This window comes from Nycticebus coucang, chromosome 10, assembly GCF_027406575.1.
Source record: "Nycticebus coucang isolate mNycCou1 chromosome 10, mNycCou1.pri, whole genome shotgun sequence".
Lineage (NCBI taxonomy): Eukaryota > Metazoa > Chordata > Mammalia > Primates > Lorisidae > Nycticebus > Nycticebus coucang.
Genome location: NC_069789.1, coordinates 28,577,430 through 28,599,481, shown reverse-complemented (window position 1 = coordinate 28,599,481; position 22,052 = coordinate 28,577,430). Strand labels below are relative to the sequence as shown.

General features: G+C 37.8%; 1 protein-coding gene across 1 annotated transcript in view; it reads right to left on the bottom strand.

The window, feature by feature from the left end:
- The window catches only part of DNAH14 (dynein axonemal heavy chain 14), an 862,921-nt gene that overhangs the window by 229,605 nt on the left and 611,264 nt on the right, over window positions 1–22,052 (bottom strand). The window contains 5 exon segments of the mRNA XM_053607548.1: window positions 4,647–4,772; window positions 5,505–5,613; window positions 8,073–8,254; window positions 9,383–9,574; window positions 12,150–12,311. Coding sequence (XP_053463523.1) covers window positions 4,647–4,772; window positions 5,505–5,613; window positions 8,073–8,254; window positions 9,383–9,574; window positions 12,150–12,311 — 771 coding nt within the window.

The following is a 22,052-nucleotide window of genomic DNA, read 5'->3' as shown; positions in this document are numbered from 1 at the left end:
GGGGATAGGCCCTCAGACCCCGAGTGAGAGTAGGGGTTCTCAGCTCTCAGCGGGGAGGCCAGAGTCTGATTCAGTCTTGGGTCCCCTATGCCCGGGGAGGGTTGCTGCACTGCACCGCAGGGAAGTGCCGCGAGGCGTGACTCCCCCTCAGCCCGGTGCCCTCTCCTCACTCGGCGCGCCTCAGAGTCAATGCTGACCAGTCGCAACTCGGGGACTGTCCACTCCCCTTGAGAAATCACCCAAGGATCCGAAGTCCTGCGGGACAGGCCTCCAGACCTCAGTGGGCAGGAGGGGAGCGCCGGGGATTCAGGGTTGCCGGCAAAGGATTCCCAAAGTTTTATTCAGCCCTATGTCCGGCAGGAGAACGCCACGGCACCCCAGTAGGGGAGGTAGGTCCAGTTTTTAGAAGGTCTCTCCCGTGGAGTGTAGTGGGAGGGGCTTTAATTTCTGCCCACTTGTTCAATTGTGGGGCTACAGAGCTGGTCTCATGGGGGAGGGGGACTCCCGTCCGCTTGGTGGTGGATTTTGTACCTTTTGTTTGCGTCCTTGTGATCACAACTTGCCTCAGCGGTGTTGATGTGCGTTCTTCAGCCTTCTCTCTTGGTGAGGCTCAAGTCCACCAGGATACTTACTAAATTCCTGTCCCTTAACTCTCCTTCTGGATGGGAGCCTTTGTTGAAAGCTGGCTTCAGTCCGCCATCTTGTCTCCCCTCTCCATACACTGGTTTTATAGACCGTTTGACACATTTTCATCACACTGATTAACATAGCCTTCCTGGCATTTTCTTAGTTATTGTGTTAAGACATCTACATTCTACAATTACTAAGTTTCACATATACCCTTGTAAGATGCACTGCAGGTGTAATCCCACCAATCACCTACCCTCTGCCGACCTCCCCGCTCCCTCCCCTCCCTTTCTGTCTTCCCCCTATTCTTAGTTTATAACTGGGTTATAGCTTTCATGTGAAAGCCATAAATTAGTTTCATAGTAGGGCTGAGTATATTGGATACTTTTTCTTCCATTCTTGAGATACTTTACTAAGAAGAATATGTTCCAGCTCCATCCATGTAAACATGAAAGAGGTAATGTCTCCATCTTTCTTTAAGGCTGCATAATATTCCATGGTGTACATATACCACAATTTATTAATCCATTTGTGGATTGATGGGCACTTGGGCTTTTTCCATGACTTATCAATTATGAATTGGGCTACAATAAACATTCTGGTACAAATATCTTTGTTATAATGTGATTTTTGGTTTTCTGGGTATATGCCTAGTAGAGGAATCATAGGATTGAATGGCAGGTCTATTTTTAGATCTCTAAGTGTTCTCCAAACATCTTTCCAAAAGGAATGTATTAATTTGCATTCCCACCAGCAGTGCAAAAGTGTTCCCTTTTCTCCACATCTGCGCCAACATCTCTGGTCTTGGGATTTTGTGATATAGGCTAGTCTCACTGGAGTTAGATGGTATCTCAAAGTAGTTTTGATTTGCATTTCTCTGATGATTAAAGATGATGATCATTTTTTTTCATATGTCTGAAGGCTGCACGCCTGTCTTCTTCAGAGAAGTTTCTCTTCAAGTCCCCTGCCCAGCCTGCAATGGGATCACTTGTTCTTTTCTTGCTTATAAGTTTGAGTTCTCTGTGGATTCTGGTTATTAAACCTTTGTTGGAGACATAACCTGCAAATATCTTCTCCAATTCTGAGGCCTGTTTGCTTGCTTTACTTACTGTGTTCTTGGCTGTGCAGAAGCTTTTTAGTTTGATCAGGTCCCAGTAGTGTATTTTTGAAGCTGCTTCAATTGCACAGGGGATCCTTCTCATAAAATACTCGCCTAGACCGATTTCTTCAAGGGTTTTCCCTGCACTCTCTTCTAGTATTTTTATAGTTTCATGTCTTAAGTTTAAATCTTTAGTCCAGTGAGAGTCTATCTTAGTTAATGGTGAAAGGTATGGGTCCAGTTTCAGTCTTCTACAGGTTGCCAGCCAGTTCACTCAGCACCATTTGTTAAATAGGGAATCTTTTCCCCACTGAATGTTTTTAATTGGCTTGTCAGAGATCACATAATACTAAGTAGCTGGATTCATCTCTTGGTTCTCTATTCTGTTCCAGACATCTACTGTGTTTTTGTGCCAGTACCATGCTGTTTTGATCACTATCAATTTATAGTATAGTCTGAGTTCTGGTAGCGTGATTCTTCCTGCTTTGTTTTTATTTCTGAGTAATGTCTTGGCTATTCAAGTTTTTTTCTGATTCCATATAAAATGAAGTATTATTTTTTCAAGATCTTTAAAGTATGACAGTGGAGCTTTAATAGGGATTGCATTAAAATTGTATATTGTTTTGGGTAGTAGGGACATTTTAACAATGTTGATTCTTCTAAGCCATGAGCATGGTATGTTTTTCCATTTGGTAACATTTTTAGAGATCTTTATAGAGATCTTTCACTTCCTTTGTTAGATAAACTCCCAAATATTTCATCTTCTTTGGCACTACTGTGAATGGAATAGAGTCCTTAACTATTTTTTCAGCTTGTCTATTATTGGTATATATAAAGGCTACCGATTTATGAATGTTGATTTTGTAACTTGAGACGCTACTGTATTCCTTGATCACTTCTAAGAGTTTTATAGTAGAATCCCTTGTGTTTTCCAGATATACAATCATATCATCTGCGAAGAGCAAAAGTTTGATCTCTTCTGACCCTATATGGTTACCCTTGATCGCCTTTTCTTTCCTAATTGTGGTGGCTAAAATTTCTGTTACAATGTTAAAGAGCAGTGGAGACAATGGGCAGCCTTGTCTGGTTCCTGATCTAAGTGGAAATGATTTCAATTTAACTCCATTCAATACTATATTGGCTGTGGGTTTGCTGTAGATGGCCTCTATCAGTTTGAGACATGTCCCTTAAATACCAATTTTCTTAAGTGTTCTGATCATGAAGGGATGCTGTATATTATCAAAAGCTTTTTCTGCATCAATTGAGAGAATCATATGGTCTTTGTTTTTTAATTTGTTTATATGCTGAATTATACTTAAAGATTTATGTATATTGAACCAGCCTTGAGACCCTGGGATAAAACCGACTTGGTCATGATGTATAATTTGTTTGATGTGTTGCTGGATTCTGTTTGTTAGGATCTTGTTGAATATTTTTGCATCTATATTCATTAGTGATATTGGTCTATAATTTTCTTTTTTTGTTGGGTCTTCTCCTGGTTTGGGGATCAGGGTAATGTTTGCTTCATAGAACGCATTGGGTAGTCTTCCTTCTTTTTCTACATTTTGGAACAGGTTGAATAATATAAGTACTAATTCCTCTTTAAAGGTTTGGTAGAATTCTGACATGAAGCCATCTATCTGGTCCCGGGCTATTCCTTTTAGGGAGATTTTGTGTGGTTGATGCTGTTTCAGAACTTGATATGGGCCTGTTCAACATTTCCACTTGATTCTGGCTAAGTCTTAGAAGGTGATGTGCTTCCAAGTATTGGTCAATTTCCTTCAGATTTTCATATTTCTGAGAATAAAGTTTCTTGTATCATTCTTCAAGGATTTTTTTAATTTCTGAGGAGTCTGTTGTTATTTCATCTTCGTTGTTTCTGATTGATGAGATTGGAGATTTTACTCTTCTTTTCCTGGTTAGGTTAGCTAAAGGTTTATCTATTTTATTGACCTTTTCAAAAAACCAACTTTTTGATTTATTGATTTGTCGTATAATTCTTTTGTTTTCAATTTCATTTAACTCTGCTCTAATTTTGGTTATTTCTTTTCTTCTACTGGGTTTTGGGTTGGAATGTTCTTCCTTTTCCAGTTGCTTAAGATGTCCCATTAAGTTGTTAACTTCCTCTCTTTCCATTCTCTTGAGGAAGGCTTGCAGTTCTATAAATTTCCCTCTTCGGACTGCCTTTGTGGTATCCCAGAGGTTCTGATAATTTGTGTCTTCATTGTCGTTTTGTTCCAAAAATTTGGCAATTTCCTTCTTAATCTCATCTCTGACCCAGCTATCATTCAGCATAAGGTTATTTAACTTCCATGTTTTTGTATGAGTATGCAGATTCCTGTTGTTACTGAGTTCAACTTTTATTCCATGGTGGTCTGAGAAGATGCAAGGAATAATTTCTATTCCTTTAAATTTACTGAGGTTAGACTTGTGACCTAAGATGTGATCGATTTTGGAGTTATGTTCCATGGGCTGATGAGAAGTATGTATATTCAGTTTTGTTGGGATGAAATGTTCTGTAGATGTCTGCTAAATCCATATGTTGAATGGTTAGGTTTAAATCTAAAATTTCTTTGCTCAGCTTCTTATTGGAGGATCAATCAAACACTGACAAAGGAGTGTTGAAATCTCCAACTGTTATGGAGCTGGAGGAAATCAAGTTGCTCATGTCTGTTAGAGTTTAAAGTACATTACTTTCATTTAATAGTGTGTGTAGTAGGGACTCAATAAATATTTGCTGGGATAAAAATAAAAGGTATCCATATTTGGTGCATTATATATTTAAGAGCACTATATATTTGGTGCACTATTTATTTAAGAGCAATCAGTTTGACTTATTTCAGCTCTGAAACACCAAAGAGGTTAGGGAATAATTTTTCAAATCTCCAGATTATTTTTACTAACTATATTTCAATTTTACCTGAGCATAATCTTCCACAATTCTTATTTCTTCTGCCATAATTTCTTCATCCTGTTTAACAAGCATTTGAACTTTCTCAGCTATTTGTGACTCTTTCTGTAGTTTTTCCATTAGAGTTTCTGTTTCCTAATGGACAAAAATAGTTCTTAGAATGGATTTTAGTATGTGTGCTGCTGAAGCAAGCACTTTAGAATGGATTTTAAGAGAGATCATTTTGTTTTTAAAAAGAGAAATCAAGTAGCTCATTTCATTACTTTAAAATTTATCAAATTCAGCCTGAAATATACTTAACAGACTCATTAGATGTAAATACCACTTCATAAAATACACATAAAGAATAATGAATGAGATTTTTAGAATATATGAAAGACTGAAAGTTACCACAGAATCAAATATTTAACTAGGGAATCCTTTTATATAAACTTCTGTGAGTCAGACCATTAAGTTTGTGAACTCATCCTAGAAAAAGTGCTACATATCTCGTTGCTAAATATCACTATGCTCACCTTTGAAGTACTCTCCTTGGCCATCTGGTGACCATAGTGATAGTCAGCAAAGAGAATGTAGCACTTTTTCTAGGATGAACTTCTGAACTTAAGTGATCTCATATACTCATTATCACATTTAATTTTTAAAATGTAATAATGTTACTATTACATTTTATTGTTATTGTTGTTTTTTCATTTTACAGATAAGAAAATTGAGACTAAAAGAGGTGAAGTAATTTCTTCAAGGTTATTCAGCCTCATGGTAACAAAGCTGGAATTTTAGCTTATCCTTGTCAGGTATCAGACCTTTGCTTTCAAACACCATTGTATGACTATCAAGTCTTGAAAAGACATTTCAAATCAAATATACCTGTGTCTTTTGGCCTATTTGAGGGCCAAGAATAAAGAGCTCCTCCTGCATATCTGTAACTAGTGTGGTTGCTTCCAGAATCTTGGATAGACCAACATAGAAATGGTCCCTGAAGGAAAAATAATATTAAGACGTTTTAAGATATAATAAAATATTAGCAACCATAATTTGATTATATATTACAAGAATTATACTAAATTATGGCCAAATGGGGTTTATTTCAAGAATGCAAGACTGGTTCAACATGAGAAAATCATCAATCAATATCATTCATCATATCAACAGACTGAAGAAGAAAATTTGCTTCCATATTAATATTAATCCATATAAAAAAGCATTTGTTAAAATTCATGACAAAACTCTTTTAGAAATAGGAATAGAGAGAAATTTCATCACCTTGATGAAGAACAGGTATTATTAAAACAAAATGGATTCTTAAAGGAAAAACTTAAAAAGATAACTGAGCATCTGAGTCTCAGCTCTCACTAGAGCACATGCATAAAGACAGGCAGTTTGGGCTTTAATTGTCATAATTCCCCATAAAGGCATACCATACTTACTATTTATTTATTTATTTATTTATTTTCATACCTACTATTTAAACAGAATTTTTGGGGTGGAAAAGAGGCCCAGATTGGTTGAAGAGACCCAAACCACACTATTAACCATTCCTACTTTTTTCCCTCATCTACCCCTGGGAAACTGATCTACTGAAATCTGTGAGTAGCAACAAAGAGGAAGGTGGGGGACTATAACTTGGTGGCATTTTTGGCCACCTAGCTGTAATTGCTGGATATGTGCAGTTATGTATATTGATGATAATAATGAGCTTTAGGTGACAATGACAAGAGGTGAAGAAATTACTTCACCTCTTTTAGTCTCAATGTAGCCACACATTGGTGGGGTAAGAGATGGTCTAGAATAGTACAAGGCATTAAAGAAGAAAATATTGAGCCACCTAGAGAATGTGTCTGGGCATATGGTATAAGGCAAGACATGAGAAGACTGGAAAAAAAGGTGACAAGATTGTGACAGAATTTGGTCATGGTCATAATGATTACATGGCTGTGGATGGAGAGCAGCACTGGAGGTGAGGAGTGAAAGGAAGGTCCATACTTTCTCTTGACTCTTGCTTGTAGAGCACCTGGACAATTTACCTAGACTATTAACATTACCTTCAATTTAACTGCTGACCAACAAAAATCTTTACCTGTAGACTCTCAGAAATCTCTTAGGAGCTGCTGACCCCAGGAGTAAACAGCTAGCCTCTACTTGAAACAATAGAACAAGATAAATTTTTGGAACACTGACATTATTCTTTTTAGCTTCATTATATTCAGGCTATCTTAACTGCTCCAAATTTAACTAATGTTGAACCTGTGATGTCCCACCTGACCTTGTTAACAACAACATAATAAAATTAGACCTTTACTCCAAATTAGCAAAATGTTGCTACTGAGACTGCTGCTACTTATATAAACATCATGCCTGTACTTGCCTGCCACACACAAAATAGTCTAGACTCTATAGCATGAGTAGTAGTAAAAATTTACATTGCCCCTGACTTCCTGCTGGCTGGTTGAGGTACAGTATATGCAATTGCTAATAACTCTTGTTGCACTAGGATTAATTCTTAAGTGGGTTGGCTCCAGAAAGGGAGCCTTAGCTATTGCCTATCCTCCAAGTCCAAGGTATCATAGTCATGGTCGTTCTCATCCAATGTTCCCTAAGACAAATGGAATTGATTTGGTCCAACCCTCTATCAGTAGAATTAATTAGGGTTATCTGATGAAGTGGTCTGATTTTTAAAAAGAATTCTTAGCTGGAAAAATGACAGGTTTGGGTGATGGACTTGTAGAGGAATGGTTCCATAGTGGACCTTTGGCAGGCTTCATGTTTTTGCATAGGTCGTATGTTTCTGCATAGACAATAATTAACTACAACTATTCTAAGTGTTGGTAGAACACACTTGATCTTCCCAGAACACAAGAACATGAGGTGCTTGTGAGCAGATGCTATCAAATCATTTCCCACATTTCTTCATTTTCCCAGAGGTTGTCATGAGACACTTTCTCAGTGTTCACTGAGTCCTGATTAGGTATGTGGCTTTCTGCCTCACATTTTCTCCCCCACCTCCTCAAGTACAGCTGCTGACTATTAAACTGCTTCTGCATGACATGGGTTCCCCAGCAATAATGTTCCACTGTGTTTCAATCATCTGACCCCTTTTATTATATATTTTTTGTCATCCCACGGGACAGGGACATGGAGAGCGGTACTATTAGCTACTCTTGCTCTCATTGTCTATGTAAGTAATAAACTACCTGAACCGAACAAGGGCTTATTGTTTGCATACTGGCTGAAACTGTCAGCCTTGCATTGATATGGACAGGCTTTGAATGCACAGGGGAAATATCAATTTTATCTATTGTAAGATCTTTTGCACCTTCTGCCTTTTTCCTCCACCAAAAAGGCAGATTTGGGCTCATCATTTTACATTTGTGTCTCTTTTTATGAATCAAAGCACCAAAATAAAATATATGTTTCTGATTGGGCTCAAACTCTTACCTCTTTTTTTGCATCTCCTTTTCTCGTAAGCTCAAAATTTGTGCAAATGTTTCCATGAATTGCAAGTAATTATTGGGAGTGACATAATAATGTCTTCTAGTTTCTTGAAAGTATTTCGTGCTCAAATCTTTTATACTTTTGTGAATTTGGACACATGTTGAGGCAAGTTTTTCTTTTAAGTGCTGAAGAATAATAATTTTTAAGAATTATGAGAAAGCAATCTAAATATACATAAAAGAGCAAGTTGAACACTGGATAATTTGAAATATTTTATCATTTCTGAGATGTGAAGATGTAGAGAAAGGTCATGCATGAAAAGGACCAAGAAAATACAAGTTAGGCTAGGATGGGTGGTAGAGTGGAAGAGGTAATGATTAATGGCATATCAGACTCATTCTTCTAGACTTTATCCTCATTTCTGCTACAGTCATACAAGGATTTAGGGCACAAGCATCAATGGCTAAGGATTATGGTTGCCTTCCTTTTCTTTTATTTTTTTTTTCTTAAAATGGTTATTAATAGTCATATACTTCAGGAAGTATCTTGTAAGCAAATCAGAGTAGAAAGAGTATTCTCTTTGCCGAGATCAGAAAAGGATTCTGATTCAGATATAATATAGTCCTGGTTACCCATCTGCAGTCGGCTAAGCCTAGCCAATTACTGGTCACTTAATACAGCTGCATTTTCTTTTTGGTTTTACGTGGTCTTTATCTATCTTGACCTTTGCTTTTCTTGGACACTTGGACAAGTAAGGTTGCAGTCCCCTTTCTAAGTCTCACATTGAGTTTCAGGCTTCTATACATTTACGACTCCTTTGGTAAACAACTATTACCCCTTTTCCATCAGCTGAGGCCTATGAGATTTTCAGTGTAATCACTCTAGAATAGATGTTCACTTGTGGCTCAAATTCTGAGCTAATTATGTGGTTGTGACTTGTGCTCTCATTTGTTTGCTGTTGTAGCCAAGCCAAAACAATTTACAAAGAATTCACAGAAGGCTGCAGCATCCTCTCCATAGAATCTAGTATGCACAATGGAGATTGTTTTCCTTCATGGAAATCCACTGTTAATTATGGGGCAGAACAGTTAAAAAGGCCCAGGCAGATGCCCCGAATCTGGGCATCTTTGAAATAGAATGAATTGGGAAGAAAAACATGTGGGGATAAAGAGTCAAGACAAACACTTGACACATTTTATAATTTAGCTTATAGCTGCCTAATTTTGTCCATTTTGTTTTCATTACTATTCAGAAGCATAATACTATCAGATGCTATCAATAAACTGAAACCTTCATTTGCATTAGATACTTACCTCTCTTCTCCTGAAATTCACCTTTTCTCTTAAGAATGAATTCGCTACAAGAAGGAGAGCTTCATCTGGCCACTTCTTATACCAATCGATTGTGCAGGAGCTAATCAAAGAAGGGTATACTCTACAATTTTGGCGCAAATTAGGTCCTTCAGGACTCATGATTATGAAAATATGAAGATTTTTATATATTCTCTGAAATAGAAGTTGGTAAAATGTAATCCACTGCTTTGAAAGAATATTTTATTAAAAATTCCATTGAAAATTTATTTTAATTCTTTCCTTAATGGGTACATTACAGACTGATCAATTGTACATCAATTGCCTGTTATAAACAGAGCCCTTTCAAGCAAAACTAACAGACCCACAGAATCCTTCTGAGGAAAGTAGCCGTGTCCTTGTGCATATGACTCTGTCCTTTTGCCTTCAGTTGCATGGACCATGTAGGGGAGGCACTTGACCCAGAACATCCCTTACATAAATCAACTTTTATGAGGACATCTGGTGCTAGAGTTCTTTCTGTTCAGTAGTGGGACCTTATATCAGATGGTGATGGGTCAGACTATTTAACTCTTTTTTCTGGGGAAATGTGCATTAAGGCCACAGAAACTCAAAGTGAGAAAATAGTCAGATAAATTAGAGTTAAAAGAAACAGACTGACATTATAGGTAAAGCTCCACAGGAGGTAGAAATAAACTACAGCAAACAGATTACAGTTAAGCAATATTAGATACTATACAATTTTACTGGCCGTAGGGTAAGGGCTAGTTTCTTTGAAATTTGCCTGTATCCCCTTTCCTCATAGGACCTGGATATTCTTCTGCTGCTGTTTCTGGGTCTTTGGCAGGTCTGGCCATGAGGCACAGATTCCTTTCTTCTTATTTCCATGTGTCACTTTATAATAAACCCACACTACTGAAAACAGCCTCAGTGAGTCAGTGGTCCTTTTAACTCAGAGTCCAACTATATAAGGTGATGATGTCTTTAATTATTAAGCAACCTAATTTGCCAAATAAGTATAGTAAAGCTAAAAGAAAACTAAAGGGTAATATATTTTTTCTTTTCCCATTTGTCTTTAAAAATTTATAAAGACCAATAAAACTGCTAGATGCCAATGCAATACAGAAATATTTAAATTAAAAATAAAAGTACCTCTCTTTGCTTTCCCTATCCCCAAAACTCCTATTTGGACATTAACAACTTAAAGTGTGCTTTTATTATTTATTATTGTTACAAGACATGTCAAATCATTGTTGGAAATATAGTATAATGTATACATATAATGAAATAAATATTTAAAGTTACTTCTGACTAGGATTCTTAGTTTATTACTTTTAAAAAAATTTCTGGAGTATACTATTCTCCCTATTCTAAGTTAGAATTTCTTTGTTCTTCCTTACCATTCATAGTCTAGTGAATAAATTAAATATGTAAAGGTGTCAGATGCCACATGTTATCAGGATAAGTGCTATCTTTCTTTCAATCCAAGCATCAATTCTTATCACCTTGTTCTCTGTAATTAGATTCATTTTTGGATTTTTTTCTTTTTTAGAACTTCTTCTTGTGACAGATTACTATGTATCTGTTGAGGGATAGTAAGTGGCCAGGTTCAATTTTTAAATGACCTTATGATAGACAAAAACTGGCACCAGAAATAAGTTGACCTGTGGTCCTCCCCCAGTGAACATTTTGGTTTGGGTAATCATGTCTGTTCATTCACTAAGCCACTGGTCAGTCATCATGCTTCACAGACACAGAAAGCCCCATTCATTTGGTCTAGTAAGTCTATATCTCTCATCAAACCAGTTCTTTCAGTTACCCTGCTGCTAAGCTCATTCTGAATAGCTTCTACTCTATCTGGCCAATACCTTTCTGTATCCATCACCTTAGGGTCAACTCTAGGGCTATTCAAAGAGACGAAAGACTTCCTATTTCTTACGTTTCAGGACTTGTTACCAACATAGCTGAAACATAAACCTCATTAGCTAGGAAGGAATGTCAGTGTAAGAAATAATCTTGGGATCTTAGTTTTCATTTGCTTGCTTCCAGGATTTTTTTTTTTTTTTTTTAGAGACAGAGTCTCACATTTTCGCCCTTGGTAGAGTGCCATGGAGTCACACAGCTCACAGCAACCTCCAACTCCTGGGCTTAGGCTATTCTCTTGTCTCAGCCTCCTGAGTAGCTGGGACTACAGGTGCCTGCCACAATGCCCAGCTATTTTTTGTTGCAGTTTGGCCGGGGCCAGGTTTGAACCCACCACCCTCGGTATATGGGGCTAGCGCCCTACCCACTAAGCCACAGGCACCACCTGCTTCCAGGATTTTTTTAAACCACTGATGGCAAGTAAGGCTCAGACTTTTTTTTTTTTGAGACAGAGTCTCAAGCTGTCACCCTGGGTAGAGTGCCATTGTGTCATAGCTCACAACAACCTCCAACTCTTGGGCTCAAGCAATCCTCTTGCCTCAGTTGTTTTTCTATTTCTAGTAGAGATGGGGTCTAGCTTTTGCTCAGGCTGGTTTCAAACTCGTGAGCTCAAGCAATCCACCGACCTTGGCCTCCCAGAGTACTAGGATCAGATTCTTATTAATCTTTGATCTACCTAAGGTATGGTGTGTCTGTGGATAGGGATGGTGGTCATTATTTTAGCTTTAAAAACTCATTTAAAGAACTAAAGAAATTATATCCAACTTGAAAATCATGTAAAATTATAAACATGGTCTACTTTTAATTTAACATGACAGTTTAATAAAGTCAACCCACATAAAAGTACCTTTTGAAAGAATGAAAGTAAAAACTGCCTTTCATCCATATGATCAAACTGTTCATCAAGAGATTTGATATGTTTTGCAATAGAGTCCAGCTCATCATTTTCAAACAAGTCAAGTATTCTTCCCAAATTGATAATGCAGTTCAAATCTTCCATAAATAAATCCTTAGGTAAAACATATATTTAAACCATGAATAAGTAAATTATTCATATATTCTACTTTAAATTTACCAAATGGAGAAAGCAATAGTGATTAAGGAGAACTGGGACTAATTTTTTTAAAAAGCTAACATCTTAATTTAAACTTATCAAAACTTTTTTTTTCTGAGTCAAAATAAACTTCATTAATCCATCCATTCTAAAACACTAGAGAAACAAATACTTGGTACTGATAGTATGATGAACAACTGTATCAGGCACTGGGGAAAGAGATATGGGTACAATAATGAATTGTGTGGGAACCCTGCTTCAGGTAGTTTATAAGAGCCCTAAACATATCAATATTTTTCTTTGAATAGTAGTAGATGAACTGGAAACAACATGGCTGAGGATTATTTTATTTTATTTATTTATTTTTATTAAATCATAGTTGTGTACATTAATATGATCATGGGGCACCATACACTTGGTTCATAGACCGTTTGACACATTTTCATCATACTAGTTAACATAGCCTACCTAGCATTTTCTTAGTTATTTTGCTAAGACATTTACATTCCACATTTACTAACTTTCATATATGCCCTTGTAAGATGCACCGCAGGTGGATTATTTTAATTTAACCAAGTTTATATCTCTATAGAGTTCCATCTCTGATGCTAAAGATAACTGAGGAGAAAAAGTAGTGAAAGAAACTCTACCAGAAGAGTTAGTATGAAAGTATAAAAAGTATAAAAGTTATTATAAAAGTATGCTTTTGAGGAAATATCTAAGTGTTCTTTTAAAAAGGAAAGTATTAAAAAAGTCTGTAGCATTATCAACTCTCTTCAGGATAGATCTTACACACTCACAGGTTCATAATATTTCAGAATGGCAGAAATTTTGTGGGTAGTCTGGAGTAGAGGCCAACACTTTTCAAGTTTCTTCTGGCCATATCAATGCTTTACATGTGACTCAAAAAGAGTAGCAATCATTGTGTTTAATCACCTCTATCAGTTCACCATCATATATTAAGTGAGATAGAAAATCAGTTAGTCATCTCTGTTGAGCTGCTGAGCTGCTGAGCTGTTGGCATGTCCTCAGGCGAGCAGGTGGCTACATAACCACATCCAGGACCTAAGAAAGAGACCAGCAGTATCCCTGGATGTGTCCTGGATATAAGGACATAGAATATTCTTCAATACTGACCAAGTTAGGACACAAAACAATTCTCAACTTTTTTTTTTTTTTTGAGACAGAGCCTCGCTTTATCACACTGGGTAGAGTGCTATGGTGTCATAGCTCACAGCAACCTCAAACTCTTAGGCTAAGATGATTCTCTTGCCTCAGCCTCCCAAGTAGCTGGGACTACAGGCACCTGCCACAACCGCAATTTTTTAGAGACAAGGTCTTGCTCTTGCTCAGGCTTATTTTGAAGTTGTGAGATCAAGCAATCCACCTGCCTTGGACTCTCAAAGTGCTGGAATTGCAGGCGTGAGCCACCATACCTGGCCAATTCTTATATTAAAGAAAATTAAAATCGGTGATCACAGGGTCCTGAAAAGATGGAAGAAGGAGTTAAAATTGTCAGACAAGGAGGTGTAGGGACAGGAGCTAGAGGTTAGGGGTGAGAAAATAAAAGAAAGAGAAATAGACTGAGGGATTTAAAGATACTACAATGCTGGCTTTGAAGATGGGGGAAGAGACTGTGAGTTAAGAAATGAAGCTGACTTTTAGAAGCTACAAAAGGCAAGGAAACAGATTCTCCCCTAGAGCCTCCAGAAGGAATGCAGGCCTGCTTATCCTCTGATTTTAGCCTCGTAAAAGCCAGTTTGGATTTCTGACCTCCAGAACCACAAGGTAACAAATTTGTGTGGTTCTCAGTTAGTAGTAATTTGTTACAGCAACAATAAGAAACTAATACAGTGGTTAAGAATTCAGTGTTTGGGGGGAGGCGGAGCAAGATGGCAGCCGAGTAACAGCTTCCTTGCATCTGGGCACCGTGAGTCTGGGGAGATAGGACTCCAGGCATCTCTGGCTGGTGGGAACTGCCTATCATCACTCCTATGAGGATACAGGGAGTCAGCGAGAGACTTCTGGACCCCAAGAGGAGGACTAAAACCGTGGAAAACCGGCAAGTGGTCGCGTGTGTTCTATCCGTCTAAACCCGCCCACAACTGTAAGTTCAGTAGCAGCGAGACTGCAAACCAGAAAGGCCTTACCTGTGAACTGTTTTGATGTCCTTGGACTTGGCACTGAGTTGAACTGCCTTGGGGAAGGCCTGAGCGGGAGTGCGGAGAACTTTGGCCATTGTCTAGGGCCCCAGTCTGAGCTGCTGAGCCAGACAGAGCTACTAGTGTTTGGTGGTGGGTCACACGGATCCATTGTCAGTGATCTGCCCCGGCAAGCTCCGGCCTCAGGGTCACAGAGCTAGAAATGGGTGGGAGCTGGTAACCCAGCAACCAAGTAGCCTAAGGGTGGGGTCTGAGCCGCCTTGCAGCCCTAACCCTCAGGGGCAAAGTGAGACCAGTTTTGGCACACTGGGTAAGTGGATAGCCACTTCAGCAGCGATTCCAGCGAGAAAGCTGGGAAAGCTTCTGCTCAGCAAGTTTACAAGTTCAAAGTGCCTTTTAAGTAGGCTGAAGAGAGATTTAGGGTGTCTACCTGCTGGGGTTTGAGAAATCAGCAGCCTCCAGTCGTATCAGAACTGTGACTAACATCTCATACCCCAGAAGACCACGTGTTGCCCAGACAATATTCAATAACATATACAAACTGCTTTGTTTTTGGTTGTGTATTTTTTTCTTTTTTTTTTTTTTTTGTTTGGTTGTTTTTTTTGTTTGTTTATTTTGACGTTGCTGATGTTCTTTTGTTTTTTTAATTTCAATCTTTTCCACACAGATCCCTTTTTCTTTCTCAATTTTCCTAGTTTAATTATAATTTCCCATTGCTGCCTTTTTTAATAACTTCAACTTCATTTTTGCTAGTGTTTCTACCAATATAATTTGGTTTTTCACCCAATTTTATCCCTGTAAAGTTTTCTGTTTGCTTGTTTTGGTTTGATTTATAGCATTTTTGTCTTTCCTCTCTACTTGGTGGAGGTGGGGTACTGTGTCTGACCAGGTTAGCAAAGAGCTGCTGACCTCAAGGGAACCACACAACTGGGCACCCCCAGAAGGTGGGGTTTCTTAAGGTTGTGTCAAAGTACCCTACTGTACACCTATATTGCCCTGTCTCCCTCTTTCTGTGCCTCTCTTCTTTTTGTCAATATTCCTTATACCCACCCTCTCTCCTTTCTCTATCTTTCTTTTTTTCTTATCACTCGGTCCTCCTTTCTTTCATCCCCTTTTTTTTGCTCTTCAACCTTCTCACCCTTCTGGTCCTGTAACCCTTAGTCCACAGGCACAAGAACTTAAAGAGCAAGAGGTAGTGAAAGGAAAATTAGGGCAAGCAAACAGATAAAAGAAATCACTCATGAGGAAGAATCAGCAGAAAACTCCAGGCAACATGAAGAACCAATCTAGAACAACCCCACCAAGGGACCATGAGGTAGCTACTGCAGATGATTCCACCAGTATAGAAATGTTAGGAATGACAGAAAGGGAATTTAGAATACACATGTTGAAAACAATGAAAGAAATGATGGAAACAATGAAGGAAATTGCTAATAAAGTGGAAAATAACCAAAAGGAAATCCAAAAACAGAATCAAATAAGAGATGAATGATATGAAGAATATAAAAAGGATATAGCAGACCAGAAGGAACTGAAAAGGTTAATTAGGGAACTTAAAGATGCAATGGAAAGTATCAGCAACAGGTTAGATCATGCAGAACAAAGAATTTCAGAGGTAGAAGACAAAGTTCTTGAGATAACTCAGACAGTAAAAGAGGCAGAAAAGAAGAGAGAGAAAGCAGAACGTTCACTGTCAGAATTATGGGACTTTATGAAGCGTTCCAACATCCGAGTTATAGGAATTCCAGAAGGGGAAGAAGAATGCCCCAGAGGAATGGAAGCCATACTAGAGAATATTATAAAAGAAAATTTCCCAAACATCACCAAAGATTCTGACACACTGCTTTCAGAGGGATATCGGACCCCGGGTCGCCTCAACTCTAACCGAGCTTCTCCAAGACACATTGTGATGAACCTGTCCAAAGTCAAGACAAAAGAAAAGATTCTGCAAGCTGCCAGGAGTAAGCGCCAGTTGACCTACAGGGGCAAATCCATCAGAGTTACCGCAGACTTCTCTAATGAAACTTTCCAAGCAAGAAGACAATCGTCATCTACCTTTAATCTACTTAAACAGAACAATTTTCAGCCCAGAATTCTGTACCCTGCTAAGCTAAGCTTCAAAATTGACGGAGAAATCAAATCATTTACGGATATACAAACATCGAGGAAATTTGCCACAACAAGACCAGCTCTACAGGAAATACTTCAACCTGTTCTGCACACTGACCACCACAATGGATCAGCAGCAAAGTAAGAACTCAGAAATCAAAGGACAGAACCTAACCTCCACACTGATGCAAAAGATAAAACTAAGCAATGGACTCTCACCAAATAAGACGAATAGAATACTACCACACTTATCAATTATCTCAATAAATGTTAATGGCTTGAATTCCCCACTGAAGAGACATAGATTGGCTGACTGGATTAAAAAACACAAGCCATCCATTTGCTGTCTGCAAGAAACACACTTGGCTTCAAAAGACAAATTAAAGCTCCGAGTCAAGGGTTGGAAGACAATTTTTCAGGCAAATGGAATTCAGAAGAAAAGAGGAGTTGCAATCTTATTTTCAGATACATGTGGATTTAAAGCAACTAAAGTCAAAAAAGACAAAGATGGTCACTTTATATTGGTCAAGGGAAAACTACAACAAGAAGACATTTCAATTCTAAATATTTATGCACCCAATTTAAATGCTCCCAGATTCTTGAAACAGACCTTACTCAGTCTGAGTAATATGATATCTGATAATACCATCATAACAGGGGACTGTAACACACCTCTTACAGAGCTGGACAGATCCTCTAAACAGAAATTAAACAAAGACGTAAGAGATTTAAATGAGACCCTAGAACAATTATGCTTGATAGACGTATATAGAACACTCCACCCCAAAGATAAAGAATATACATTCTTCTCATCACCCCATGGAACATTCTCCAAAATTGATCATATCCTGGGACACAAAACAAATATCAACAGAATCAAAAGAATTGAAATTTTACCTTGTATCTTTTCAGACCATAAGGCACTAAAGGTGGAACTCAACTCTAACAAAAATGCTCAACCCCACCCAAAGGCATGGAAATTAAACAATCTTCTGTTGAATAACAGATGGGTGAAGGAAGAAATAAAACAGGAAATCATTAACTTCCTTGAGCATAACAACAATGAAGACACAAGCTACCAAAACCTGTGGGATACTGCAGAAGCAGTTTTGAGAGGTAAATTCATCGCTTTAGATGCCTACATTCGAAAAACAGAAAGAGAGCACATCAACAATCTCACAAGAGATCTTATGGAATTGGAAAAAGAAGAACAATCTAAGCCTAAACTCAGTAGAAGAAAAGAAATATCCAAAATCAAATCAGAGATCAATGAAATTGAAAACAAAAGAATCATTCAGAAAGTTAATGAAACAAGGAGTTGATTTTTTGAAAAAATAAATAAAATAGATAAACCATTGGCCAGACTAACGAGGAATAGAAAAGTAAAATCTCTAATAACCTCAATCAGAAATGATAAAGGGGAAATAACAACTGATCCCACAGAGATACAAGAGATTATCTCTGAATACTACCAGAAACTCTATGCCCAGAAATTTGACAATGTGAAGGAAATGGATCAATATTTGGAATCACACCCTCTCCCTAGACTTAGCCAGGAAGAAATAGACCTCCTGAACAGACCAATTTCAAGCACTGAGATCAAAGAAACAATAAAAAAGCTTCCAACCAAAAAATGCCCTGGTCCAGATGGCTTCACTCCAGAATTCTATCAAACCTTCAAGGAAGAGCTTATTCCTGTACTGCAGAAATTATTCCAAAAAACTGAGGAAGAAGGAATCTTCCCCAACACATTCTATGAAGCAAACATCACCCTGATACCAAAACCAGGAAAAGACCCAAGCAAAAAGGAGAATTTCAGACCAATCTCACTCATGAATATAGATGCAAAAATTCTCAACAAAATCCTAGCCAATAGATTACAGCTTATCATCAAAAAAGTCATTCATCATGATCAAGTAGGCTTCATCCCAGGGATGCAAGGCTGGTTTAACATACGCAAGTCCATAAACGTTATCCACCATATTAACAGAGGCAAAAATAAAGATCATATGATCCTCTCAATAGATGCAGAAAAAGCATTTGATAAAATCCAGCATCCTTTTCTAATTAGAACACTGAAGGGTATAGGCATAGGTGGCACATTTCTAAAACTGATTGAAGCTATCTATGACAAACCCACAGCCAATATTTTACTGAATGGAGTAAAACTGAAAGCTTTTCCTCTTAGAACTGGAACCAGACAAGGTTGTCCTCTGTCACCTTTACTATTCAACATAGTGCTGGAAGTTCTAGCCAATACAGTTAGGCAAGACAAGGAAATAAAGGGAATCCAAATGGGAGCAGAGGAGGTCAAACTCTCCCTCTTTGCTGACGACATGATCTTATACTTAGAGAACCCCAGAGACTCAACCACAAGACTCCTAGAAGTCATCAAAAAATACAGTAATGTTTCAGGATATAAAATCAATGTCCACAAGTCAGTAGCCTTTGTATACACCAATAACAGTCAAGATGAGAAGCTAATTAAGGACACAACTCCCTTCACCATAGTTTCAAAGAAAATGAAATACCTAGGAATATACCTAACGAAGGAGGTGAAGGACCTCTATAAAGAAAACTATGAAATCCTCAGAAAGGAAATAGCAGAGGATATTAACAAATGGAAGAACATACCATGCTCATGGATGGGAAGAATCAACATTGTTAAAATGTCTATAGTTCCCAAAGCAATCTACCTATTCAATGCCATTCCTATCAAAGTACCTACATCGTACTTTCAAGATTTGGAATAAATGATTCTGCGTTTTGTATGGAACCGGAAAAAACCCCGTATAGCTAAGGCAGTTCTTAGTAACAAAAATAAAGCTGGGGGCATCAGCATACCAGATTTTAGTTTGTACTACAAAGCCATAGTGGTCAAGACAGCATGGTACTGGCACAAAAACAGAGACATAGACACTTGGAATTGAATTGAACACCAAGAAATGAAACTAACATCTTACAACCACCTAATCTTTGATAAACCAAACAAGAACTTACCTTGGGGGAAAGACTCCCTATTCAATAAATGGTGTTGGGAGAACTGGATGTCTACATGTAAAAGACTGAAACTGGACCCACACCTTTCCCCACTCACAAAAATTGATTCAAGATGGATAAAGGACTTAAACTTAAGGCATGAAACAATAAAAATCCTCAAAGAAAGCATAGGCAAAACACTGGAAGATATTGGCCTGGGGGAAGACTTCATGAAGAAGACTGCCATGGCAATTGCAACAACAACAAAAATAAACAAATGGGACTTCATTAAACTGAAAAGCTTCTGTACAGCTAAGGACACAATAACCAAAGCAAAGAGACAACCTACACAATGGGAAAGGATATTTGCATATTTTCAGTCAGACAAAAGCTTGATAACCCGGATCTATAGAGAACTCAAATTAATCCACATGAAAAAAGCCAACAATCCCAGATATCAATGGGCAAGAGACATGAATAGAACTTTCTCTAAAGACGACAGACGAATGGCTAACAAACACATGAAAAAATGTTCATCATCTCTATATATTAGAGAAATGCAAATCAAAACAACCCTGAGATATCATCTAACCCCAGTGAGAATGGCCCACATCACAAAATCTCAAAACTGCAGATGCTGGCGTGGATGTGGAGAGAAGGGGACACTTTTACACTGCTGGTGGGACTGCAAATTAGTACAACCTTTCTGGAAGGAAGTATGGAGAAATCTCAAAGCACTCAAGGTAGACCTCCCATTTGATCCTGCAATCCCATTACTGGGCATCTACCCAGAAGGAAAAAAATCCTTTTATCATAAGGACACTTGTACTAGACTGTTTATTGCAGCTCAATTTACCATTGCCAAAATGTGGAAACAGCCTAAATGCCCACCAACCCAGGAATGGATTAACAAGCTGTGGTATATGTATACCATGGAATACTATTCAGCCATTAAAAAAAATGGAGACTTTACATCTTTCGTATTAACCTGGATGGACGTGGAAGACATTATTCTTAGTAAAGCATCACAAAAATGGAGAAGCATGAATCCTATGTACTCAATCTTGATATGAGGACTATTAATGACAATTAAGGTTATGGGGGGGAGCAGAAAGAGGGATGGAGGGAGGAGGGTGGGGCCTTAGTGTGTGTCACACTTTATGGGGGCAAGACATGATTGCAAGAGGGACTTTACCTAACAATTGCAATCAGTGTAACTGGCTTATTGTACCCTCAATGAATCCCCAACAATAAAAAAAAAAAAAAAAGAAAATTAAAATCATAATAAGTTTTTTATCTGATCCCAATGGAATAAAACTAGAAATTAATAGAACCTTCAAAAACAACAAATGCATGGAAATTAATCAATAGGTTCCTAAATGACCAATGGGTGAAGGAAGAAATTAATCATGGAACTTAAAAATTCTTTCAAACAAATGAAAAAGAAACACAACATACCAAAACCCATGAGACATGCCAAAACAGTACTAAGAGTATTAAGAAACACAACATACCAAAACCCATGAGACATGCCAAAACAGTACTATGTACTAACAGTACATAGCAATAAATGCCTATATTAAAAAGAAGAGATATTTCAAATAACCTAATGATATGTCTTAAAGAACTAGGAAAGCAAGAACAAACCAAACTCAAAATTAGTGGAAGAGAATAAATAACAAAGACCAGATCAGAAATAAACAAAATTGAGACTAAATATTACAATAGAGCAATAAAACAAAACTTTTTTTTTTAAGGATGAACACAATCAACAAATCATCAGTTGGGTTAACTAAGAAATAAAAACAGAAAAGACACAAATTCATAAATTCTGAAGTGGAAAAGGAGACATCACATAAGATACCACAGAAATACTAAAGGATCTTAGAGGCTACTATGTTAAATCATATACCAATAAATTAAAAATCCTTGAGGAAATGAATAAATTCCTGCATGCATACAACCTTGGGGTTACAAAGTCTTGGGGTTAAGCGATTCTCTTGCCACAGCCTCCCAAGTAGCTGGGACTACAGGCACTTGCGACAACACCCGGCTGTTTTTTTTATTGTAGTTGCCATTGCTGTTTGGCAGGACTGGGCTGGGTATGTGGCTGGCGCCCTAGCAGCTGAGCTTTAGGTGCCGAGTCATAGGATAGCTTTTACAAAAAACACAGAAAATAGCAAATGCTGGTAAGAATGTGGACAAAAGATAACTCTTATCATTGTTGGTGAAGTGTAAACTAGTGCAGCCATTATGGAGAAAAAAGCATGGAGGTTTCTTAAAACACTACAAATAGAATGAGCAAGATTGGACCCGAAGAAATGGAAAACATGAACAGTCAATAACAAGTACTAACACTGAATTGGTAAGGAAAAGTCTCCCCCAAAAGAAAATCCTATACTGGCTTCACTGCTGAATTCTACCAACCCTTTAAAAAAGAATTAAT